The sequence below is a fragment of the Melanerpes formicivorus genome, unplaced genomic scaffold (assembly GCF_026170545.1).
Source record: "Melanerpes formicivorus ecotype bairdi unplaced genomic scaffold, bMelFor1.0.p_v2 SCAF_2, whole genome shotgun sequence".
NCBI lineage: Eukaryota > Metazoa > Chordata > Aves > Piciformes > Picidae > Melanerpes > Melanerpes formicivorus.
The window spans coordinates 25,275,820-25,286,938 of NW_027142354.1; the positions used below are offsets into that span (position 1 = coordinate 25,275,820).

The 11,119-nt window shown below is 41.6% G+C and overlaps 1 protein-coding gene across 1 annotated transcript in view; it reads right to left on the bottom strand.

Moving 5' to 3' along the window:
• Positions 1–8,466, bottom strand: part of THBS2 (thrombospondin 2) — a 41,719-nt gene extending 33,253 nt beyond the window's left edge. Inside the window, exons 1-4 of the mRNA XM_068153521.1 lie at positions 8,182–8,466; positions 6,985–7,059; positions 5,470–6,026; positions 3,340–3,424 (exon numbers count right to left, since the gene is read on the bottom strand). Coding sequence (XP_068009622.1) covers positions 3,340–3,424; positions 5,470–6,026; positions 6,985–7,059; positions 8,182–8,188 — 724 coding nt within the window. The 5' untranslated portion in view covers positions 8,189–8,466. The remainder of the gene's footprint in view (positions 1–3,339; positions 3,425–5,469; positions 6,027–6,984; positions 7,060–8,181) is intronic.
• Positions 8,467–11,119: the final 2,653 nt, after the last annotated feature.

Below are 11,119 nucleotides of genomic sequence, written 5' to 3' on the forward strand. Positions count from 1 at the left end.
GAGGTTAGATGTCAGCTGGTTCCAATTGTAGGCTTTCCCTTTTCACAATTAAGAGCAAAGCTGTCTCACAGGGCCCTCCCTCCAAAACTTTGTTGGCACTGCAACAGTAATTCATGAAGAAAGTGTACCAGAAGGATACAATAGCAAAAAGGCAAACCAAACCCATTTTACCTGGTCAGAGCCATGAAAGGCTTCAGATTTTTTTCATGACCTATCACATTTTCTCATTGCAAAGAAATAGGGAGAAAATCATTGCCCTTGCTCTGCTCAAATTCCATGGTTAGCTGGACCATTATACAATTTATTCCAGACTCTGGCCTGCTATATGTTGCATCACCTGGTGTTAAACTCAAGAGGAGCTGTTATAACGATACTTCAATTCTGAATTTAAATGGAGGTCAAGCTAAGATCAGGCTGAACATTTGATTTGTCAGTCTAACACTTGTCCCTGAAGCAGATCATAATTAAAGAGATCTTTTCATGCATTATACTAGGAAACTTGGACATTTTCTAGTACCAATTTAAAAGCCCTATAGGAATTCTTGGAAAATGGCACAGCAGAAAGTATCAGCAGTAATTAATAAAAAAAGAACTCAGAAAACTAAATAAAAATCTGTATTTTGTTAAGCACGTAAATCTCCACTATGTAAATATCTTATGGATTCCATGGAAGCTTTCTTTAAGGACTCCATGGTACACACAAATCTGGTATCAGCTAGACAGGAATCTATGCCCTGTCTCTCAACAAAGATTTGTTTACCTAATTTAGTAATGTTGTAATAACTCAAGATTACCAAACAGAAAGAAGAAATTATATAGCATAAAACATATGCTTCAAAACACTCCAATACCATTCAGTGTTGTCAAGTCAGAGAATGTGGCACCGCTTCAAAAATTCTGGGGGCTCGCTTTGATGCTTGACTACACAATGTAAAGTGTTATATTTAAACAGACAAGCAATGAAAATGAGAGCTAAGTATTCTTCATCCATTTGGAAGGCTAAAACTAAAACAACAAAGAATCAACCCATCAGATGACATTAAATAATTACTTTTCAACCACTCAACCATACTTAAAATTATTGGCTTGATGTGATTTTAAATTAGCTACAAAGACTCTGCTATTAGACATGGTCTCCAAAAAAATTGTTCACAGTATTCCAGAGTTGAAGCAATTGTTCAGTTTCCTTTACAGGATAGAAGAAAACCAATATACCACATAACAGATCAGAACTGTCTGTGTCATAACTGTTTACGTCAGCTTTTTTGATTCCTTGGAAAGTATGTAATTTTCCTACCACACTGAAACACTAGGTTTCTCAGATTCCCCCATAGCACTTCTCAGGTCATTAATTTCATAGTTTTCAGGCCAACATGGAGTGTGCCTTGACCGGAACATTCTGAGGACATTAATAAAACTGCAATCTCAGCAGGAAACATAAACCAAAACTATGCTAGAAAAACTAAATCCACACTTCCTACTGGTACTTGGCAATGACTGAAAGAAGATGCCTGGGGATCACTGGGAAATCAGTTCTCTGCTGCTGGCTTCCTGCTAATTTCCTAAGGACCACATGATCATCTTTTAAGTGAGAAAGCAGAAAAGCAGAATGTGCATCCTTTCACATATGCAAAAGTCATTCTGTTGATCTAGCTGAAGTTATTTTCTTGATCTGCCTGTTTAGGTGTGTTTTTGTCATCTCTTCTACCCAGTGCATATAAGTCCTGCCTAAAGTATTGGCAGCCACCACACTACAGAAGAAACCTTCCTGCCATCAACCCAACATCAACACCACACTACTATTTCACTGCACCTCACATTCTGATTTTGATGGTTTAATCTTTCTACACCTGGGATCCCCTCCTCTTGGCTGAGACTGTTCTGCCTCTGACAGATGAATGTGCCTACCTCAAGTTTTGAGAATTTTATTTCCACTGGTAAATGAAGATAGCTGAACTGCATCCTTCCTGAAACCACCCTTCTCTTCAACACATTCTGTTTTCCTGATGTAGTTCTGCTCATCAAACATTTTCTTAAACTAACAATGCTGAAAATGAGTAATCAATAGTTTCTGAGCACAGAAAACAGCTTGGCTGGGAGAAATGACACCCAACAAATGAGGGCATTTCTTCTTGCCTGTGCCATCTAAGGCCACTTCCATTCCAGCCTACATGACTCATTTCTAAGACATTGACACACTTGTGTCTGAGCTCCTGCACTTCTGGAATGTACAAAATAACTAACACTATTCACCAAGATTTAAAAACAGACTAGTAAGCTCAGTTTAATTTTTTGTGCATATATATCTATATAGAGTTGTGTATATACATATACATACATATACAGATTTATATATCTTATAGACCATTTTCATTAAAAAAAACTCAGTACTCTTTCAAAAAGCCAAGACCTGCTACTATTTAACTTCTGGGTTTTGCATGATAAGGAAAAAAGCTGAGCACAGTCTGCTTAACTGATTTGCGTATGTCATATGTTTTAGCAAAGTGCCAGAAATAACAGCTCTTCAGACAGTAGACTCTGAAGTCTCAATTGCCTTCTGCACCTATCACATTCCTCTGATAGACTCAGTTATTGTCTCTCATTCCTGACTGAGTTCTTGCCAGTTAAAGTAAAATAGCCAGCACCAAATATGAGCTCAAGTACAAAATCTTAGTGCATACTTGACACATTTTCAAACCTCTTTCATGATGAGTCCAATATACTCCCACACACTGAGGGTTCCCCCCCTGGTGAGGTCAGTATTAACTGGACTAACATTAGTCTGTCACATACATGCCTTCCATACCTCCCTGCTTTATTTCTTCTTTTTCCTTAGGTTGTCTTAATTAACAATGTTTTGGGATTCAAACACAAAACCTTTTTCAGTCAATGAGCTTATTGCTGAGGAATCCAGTGTCTTTAAGACTTGAAGATTTGTTTATGGGTACACTGAAAGTCCGGAGCAGAATTCATAAGCAACATTACTAGTCCTATGCTCAAAGAATCACAGAAAACTCATGAAAGAAAGTAGGTATTTTCAGACATATGCATTTCCCTTTCTATTTCTATTAATTTCTTGCTTGATAGCTTTTCTCCTAACTTAAAAACAGAGAGTCAGAGTTACATACCTAGCCTATAAGAACTAAAATAGTATGCCAGAGAGTAAAAACAGTATTTTAACATAGCTACAAAATATGTTCCTATTACCACCAAAATGCAACTGGATCTCTTTTTCATTTCAAAGGGATCTGTTGCATGGTCTTAGGATAGTGCATCACTTTTGACATTTCTTGTTTTCAGAGTTAATTGAACAGCATTCATGAGGCAAAAAATCCTTACTTGACTGGCTTCTCTGGCATCCTTTTTTACGCAGAAAATCTTCTATTGAAGTATCAAAGATTAACTGAATATTTTGCAAAAGACCCTGTAATAATAAGAAGAAAAATAATTAAAAAACAACAACAACAAAACCCAGTTATACCAATTTAGGAGTAACTAACAACTAATCTGTCTCACTGCCCTGCTACTGACTGAATTCATCCAGAAGTAAGTAAGTAAAACACAATCGGAAAGGCATTAAACCTGACACACATTAAAACAAACCCAAATGTTTAGTCTTTTTATATACATTTTAATTTTATAAGCAACAAAATAAGGTATGTTCTGAAATAAGTAGCAATAAAAATTACTAATCAGTTATGAGCTCCTATTTCCATTTTCATAGGAGGTGTTTTAGACTGTAGTTATAGGAGACATTCACTGTGAGGTCAAAGCCATCTTATGAAGTTTCTGCCCCATCACACTTCCATCTTTAGCCAGTTATCCCCATGCACCACACTTCACTGCATCCACAATTGTGCTGACACTATCCTGAAACAACACTAGAGTGTTATCTGTTTCATATTAAAAAAAAAACCAAACAAACAAACAAAAAAACCCATGTTATTTTAATGACAGATTATGTCAGTGGCCCACTTAAAAGTACAGTTCCAGAACCAATTCTAAGAGCACAACTGATGAAGAAACTTAGTCATGGAAGTAAGAATGGAGAGGCTGTGGGCAAGAACTTCTGGATTCCCTACCAAAACTGAACCACATTCCAGCATGTCATACTCTGGTTAACATCTAGATGGCACTAGATGGATGAGAAAGAAAGGGCTTCCGGAAAGTTTTGAAGCCATGAGTCCAAGTTTGATTTCAACTGTGAGGGAAAAGAGGCCATATTTAGAGCATTTGGACCACTTCACATCACTGTAAGACACACGAGGTAATTTTTGTTTTATAGGAAAAGCAGAAAGTTTGCAATTGCACCATTTTAAAACAAAGGAGAAACGATCAATGTTTTTTAAAAAATAATTCATTTACAGAACTCATCGCAACATGTTGTTATTGAGGGTTTGTGGTAGTTTTAGGCTATGCCTTTAAAATTTTTCACAGATCTTGAATGGAAAGCAGTAGAATGTAAATAAATCACTATTGGGTGTAGAAAGGGAAGTAATGATAGTTCTAAACAATCCCATTGGAAAGATAACAGACTTAAGCTAGTAATGTAAACAATTTCTCTCTTCTCTCACTTCTTCGCTCTGAGAGAAATACTAACTGGCTTCTGCTTGACCTTGGCTGCATTGCTTTGTCTTAAGTCTAATGTCTCTCTGTTCCTTTCTCTTGTCCTTTTTGTACAGGGGGCTAAGTAGGAAGCAGTGGGAGAGAAGCTGTTGCAGCTCCCCTGGTCTTTGGCTAGGGGGGGTCCTTGTGCTGTTTATTAATTGTAAATACCTGTAAATATTGTAAATACTGTGTATTTTGTGCATATTCATTGCATTCCATTGCGGATTGTAGTTTTGCTTGCAAATACAGCTTTTGTTTGCTTCCAACTGAGCTGGTCTGGCAAATTTAATGTTGGGGGGGGGGGGGGTTTCAACCTACCACAGGTTTTTTTTCCAATTTTTTTTTCTTTTTTTTTTTTAAATTGAAATTAAAAGTTATTCAGAATAGCAAACCAAGGTGCTCTGTTAAGGGATGGACTAAAACCACATGCTTCAGCTCCATTAATTTTTTCCCATCATTTTTCAAATAAAATTTAAAACTATTGACAGGTTCTTACAAGTTGAATAGATGTATTCCAAAGAACTCTACAAATCATCACTAAAAATGCAACATGTAGAAATCTTGCATCTAGAAAAGAAAGTAGATGGTGGCATAGAAGACCCATAAGCTGGTTTTGCACCATTTTCCCGGAACTAGAATTTACTTTACCAGTCCTTCACTTTCAGGAACCTAAAATTCACATAGCACAGATCCAGGAATGAACAAGAATGCACTCTGGAGAAATTCTGCTTGGGAATACCAGTGACTCCATCAAATCCAAAAGGCATTGGGAGATCAAGACTGCACCTACTGCATCTTCTCAAACTACTTGTAGTTACTTTCTTACCTCACCAAAGATCAGAGCTTCTCCAAGTAACCTACCCTGAAGTGATTCTCTCGAATGGACCCTTTTGCCACATACATTCTGCTGTTCTCTGCTTTCAGCTGCTCATAGAAAGGCTCCTCAAGGATGAAACTGTCAATAAGGTCACAGCCAACATAGAGGTTGTAGTTTTCCCCTGTTATTTGCACGGTGAGGTTCTTCCACTGTGAGTCAGCCAGGTCCACATCCTCCAGGGAAATCACATTCTGGAAACCATCCACCCAATAGATAAGGTCCAGGGTGTTAGCCCGGCCATTGGAAATGATCTCAAACTGCCTCTCACTGATTCCAGGACCCTCTAAAGCAAGGATAGTGCCTCTAGATTGCCTGTCCTGTCTCAGGGTAGCTGAAAGGATAAAGCCCTCATTCTGCCGTATGAGTTTCACAATCTTTTTTAATTTCTCTGGTTTACATGGAGGTATGTGGTCAAATCGAATGAAACGATACGCTGGGACAGCGGGGTCTGGACCTCGAAACAATTTTGCTCCAACTGTTTTTCGGTTTATGTTACTGATTTGAAGTAAATCGAAGGTAGTCTCCTCTTCCTTGTCACCATCTGAAAAAGTTAACGCTGTGTGACAATGTGTCAACAAAAAAGTCTTTAAAAGAAATGCTTCATGCATATACATCGCAACTGCAATTATATGAGTCATAAAAATGAGCAGAGTAAACCCAGTGCATTCCCACTTTCACAAACAGAATATTTGCTACAATCATGCAGGAGTATCTTATTTTTCACCTGTTAACTTTCACATACATGACAACACTCTCTTTCCAAGTCTGTATGTATAAATATGTTTGATAAACACCTGGCTATATATTTTCTAGCACTATAGATACACACTTGTATAAATATATATATATTTATATATATATATATATATATAATATATATATATTTACCTGCTGTATGTCATGTATATGCCTGTGAATGGATGCATATAATTGTATATTCATTAAATGCTTTTCTTTTTTTTAAATGGATAAGGACATGGAGCCAATTTCTATATTTTGACTACCAGATAAATAAAAATAAAATAATAAGAAGACATGTGGCCACATGACAACAGGAAGGAAGATATTTGCTTTTTCAAGAATTGGGTCAAGAAGTCAGATGTAAATGAGGGCTGGCACTGTGCCAAATTACATTCTACCTATATTTGTTCTATAGAAGTCTATTTCTCTACCTACATCTTTTTGTAATGTTCACCCCACTCAGATTCCGTTTATGCTATTTTCCCCACTGCAAAGGAAAGTATAATAGCAATTATTTCTGAGATTATATACCCTTTTATCCATAATTTCTATATAATTTTCTACTTATTAGGGAATATTCATTTAGCAGTAGTAAAATGTAACTACCAAAAATATCCCCAGGATGTACTGTTCCAGGCACTTCTAAAAAAAGCAGTTATGACTCTTTTGTCTACTGTAGGTCAGGTAAGCCAATGTTTTACACCAGCTTTTAGCTTTGGGAGTTACTCTCTATCTAGTTTAGAAGTGCCAGTACTTACCCTGAGCATGTGAAGAAACCCACAGGGTTATTAAGACAGCAAGCCACAACAGCCCACTCCTCTGCAGCATAACTCCTATGAATAAACCAAAAAGCACTCAGTATTAGGGAATTAATAAGGATCAGTTACAAATATTTTAACTTACCCCATGAAATATTATAAACTGAACTCTCATTATAAGCAGCCATACATATAAAATCAAAATTTCTGTCTTATCCAATTCCTGTAATACTTATTCTGGGGTTATTCTTGATGCTAGAAGTACAACATGACATGAGCAATGAGGAATTCTTGGTGATAAAGCTCCTTTTTATGTGAATATATTTTGTAATAATAGATATACAGGAAATAGACACTACTATTTTCTCCATGGTATTTCAGTAGCTGTCATAGGGACCACATGACAGTACACTAGACATAGTATGTTAGCAGTTGCATCCTTACTTTGGAGCACAATGTTCAGATGAAATTCCTTGCAGGAATAATGGGATCTCACTAGGTGCTGATTCTGCCTTTCTGTACCTTTTTCAGTGCAAACATACAACAAACTCCTCTCTCCTTCCTATGTATAGATATCCGTCCTCTGTACCCAGCCATAGCTGGATAAAGTGACATTTAACGAGTTGCTATATTCACCCTGAAGCACTATGCAGCTATATCAACATAATTGCATTTCCATCTGTATTTGCACTCACAATGGAGCAAACGGCATTCGATGGAATGTGTAGACCTGGATACAGACAGATCGCTTCAGCATTGCTAACTTCATGCATTTTTGTGAGGACCTTCAACTGTCTAATTTTTCCTCCACCCATAACCCCGAGATATAACCGCTGCAGACAATTACAGGCAAACGCCGGGAAGCCTTTCTCCTCACAAACCCAGCACCTCTCCCCCGTGGGACCCTGCCTGGACGGCTCCGGCACGGCCCCCACTGGCACGACGGGCGCGGTGGCGGACACGGGTGCTGGCAGCAGCCGGAGTAGCGGCCCAGTGCCGCACGCCTTCTCCGGCGACTCTTCCCCGGGGCAGGTTCCTTCATCTTTCACCCAGAGTACCCGCGGGTGATGGAAGAGCGGGGAGCCCACCCGGCGCTACCCACGGCGACCTCCGGCGGAGCAGCCCTCGTCGGGTAGCAGCCGCCCTACGGAGGGGACTTCACGGAGGGACACGGCGCCTTCCTGCCTTGCGCCTCACCTGGCATGGGGGAAGCCAACGACGCGCTGAGGCTCTGCAGGGGAGATGCCAGCAGACCACGGTACCCCGCTGCCGTCACAACTCCCTCCGCGGCCCCGCGCCCGGCACCGCTGCCTTTATGGGCTGCGGGCCGGGCTCCGCTGTCAATCAGCGGCACAGGGGCGCGCCCCCGACTCGCCCCTCCGCGTCAGTGACATAAACCTCTCTTGCCGCCCCTTCCCCAGCAGGCGGCCAGCTCTCGCCTACCTGCGAGGCCATCCCGGACCCGGGTCCTCCCCCTGCACCGCCCTGCGACCGCCCTCCGCGGGGGATGCAGGGGCCGTGCGGGTAGGCGGGCTGGGCGGCCGAGGCGTCACCGCAGGGAGCGGCGCTGCGTGGAGGGGCGGGGAATAGCAGCCGAGCTCGCCGTCATGTCGTCGTGCTTTTGGTTTGAGGAGCGCGGCCACCCCGGCGCGGCTGAGCCCCCGGGAGGCGGCGCCAGGCCCCGGCGTCTGGGATGCCAGTGCATTCGGGACTCTCTGCCTTCGGATTCCGAGCACGGCCGCCGGAGGAGGGGACCATGTTCCCGGCTCCTTCGACCCTGCCCCTGCCCTGCCCCTGCCCTGCCCTGCCCTGCCCTGCCCTGCCCTGCCCTGCCCTGTCCGTGCTGGGGCTTCGCGAAAAGTCTCCGGCTGAGCGCTCCGTGCCTCTGCTGCCAGTGCGGCAACACTCAACTTGCCCGGGATCCTAGTCCTCTCACTTACATCCTCTTTTAAATCGCACACCACCACAAGGGAGAGACTTGCCCAGGTCACCCTTCATTCGTCCTTGTAAGGTGCTTACTGGAGGTCAGGCAGACGCTTTTCAAGTGAGTTCCGCAGCTCAGTCCTTGTCTCTATAGGAAGAGCCATTCCCCTTGATCTGGAGAAGTTTTGCTTGAGTATGCTCCTCAGGGAGGAGGCCATGCCTTGGGTTAATGAAAGTGGCAGACAAAAAATGTTGCTCTTTAGGAGAACTGGAAAGTATCTCCACAAGATGGACTCCAGCCTCAACACTTGCTGAGTAGCAGCCAGTATGGCTGCTGTCACTGTCCCTCATGTTACAGGAGAATGGAGCCCCACACTGGGTCCACAGAACCTGCCATATCATGTGTAAAGACTTCAGAAGTCCGGGATACTTGTTACTTAGGTTGCAGAGTATCTATGGAAGGACTCTGTAGCTGATGTGAAGATGCATGAATTTGGCCTGATTGCCTGTGGAATCCAAGAAATGGAAGCCTGTCAAATGTGTAGGTGGATATAAATCACAAATGTTAAGGGAGAAAAAAAAAAAAAATAGCATAGGAAGTCATCAACTTTGCTCACTGCACTTTTAAATTCCAGTTGAAAAAGGTGCTGATGTTTCAGAACTCCAAAGACTTCAAAAGGCTCAATCTGTCACTAGAGGAGAAAATGCCAATGCAAGCATTGCTGCCTTTTGCCATGGAAGCTCCTTCCAACTTGGCTGGCCTTGGTCTTCCAGGATAGCAGGAGCCAAAGAGCCTTCCCCTTTCTCACAGGGTCCAGCAGACTGAGCCAAGCTAGGAGGGAGAGGTTGGGGTCTGGTTTTGTTGGTTTGTTGGTTTGTTTGGTTGGGGTGGGTGGTTTGGTGGGGGGGTAGGGTTTTTTGGTGGTTTTTGTTGTGTTTATTTTTTTTTGTCCTCCTTAGACATTTGGTTTTCAGTTTTGCAAAACCTCAAGAATTTGAAAAAACAGCTAATGAAGTTCACAAAACCACAAATTCTACTGAGTTTACTCATTCCCCCACTATATTAAGACTTAGTCTTTATATCTATATATGTAGTTGTACAGTGTGTTTTCCACAAGACTTCAAACAGCTGCTGTGGAGAAGAGTAGTCAGCAAGGTGTCTAAGAGACCTAGAGAGATAATACAGTTTACTATTTGTACATTCATATATGAACACCTTTTACAGTGGAAATCTTTCAGTCATTAAAAGGACAATGCAAAATAAAGACAAATTTTGTCATGATTACTTTTAGCCACCTACTTCATAACAAAACTCTTCTTTCCATCTCTATGAATGCTGCAGGATAGAAGAATTGACAGAGTATTGTTTCAAACATTCTATATATAGAATGATGACCTTTGAGAAGGCAGATTTGCTCTTTCTGTGACTGTGAAAATGCTCACTGCTCACTTTCCCCTGGCCACTGTGGAAGAGGTGTATACAACCACTTTCAAATATTACTGACATATAGGCTCACAGGAACAAATGTACATTCTATTTCCCCTAGCTAGCCAATGTTCACATGCAAACACTGACATTACATTCATGTTTCTCAGTGTACCTGTTTTAGTAGTACAAGGTGAAAGTGAGCAATGGCAATTAGATAATAAAGTCAGATTTACTAACATTTAGGATCACTAGTGAAGTAATAGCTGTCCCCTTGCTAATGGTTTTCTGCAGTTTTACTTTTTTGTTGTGGTTTGTTTCAGACTGGCATATCAGGCAATTCTTTAACTTCTCATTTCTTTATCACAGTATCACCAAGGTTGGAAGAGACCTCAAAGATCATCAAGTCCAACCCATCACCACAGACCTCACGACTAGACCATGGCACTAATTGCCACGTCCAATCCCCCCTTGAACACCTCCAGGGACGGTCACTCCACCACCTCCCTGGGCAGCCCATTCCAATGACGAACGACTCTCTCAGTGAAGAACTTTCTCCTCACCTCAAACCTAAACTTCCCCTGGTGCAGCTTGAGACTGTATCTTCTTGTTCTGGTGCTGGTTGCTTGAGAGAAGAGACTAACTCCCTCCTGGATACAACCACATCTTCCTTTGCCTTTTCCAGTCTATTGTTTATGGTTTTGCTTTTTTCTCCTTCTGTACCAGCACTAAAGGACATTGTGTGAGGTAGCATGCACTGCTGACGATCACTGGGGAATATTATCT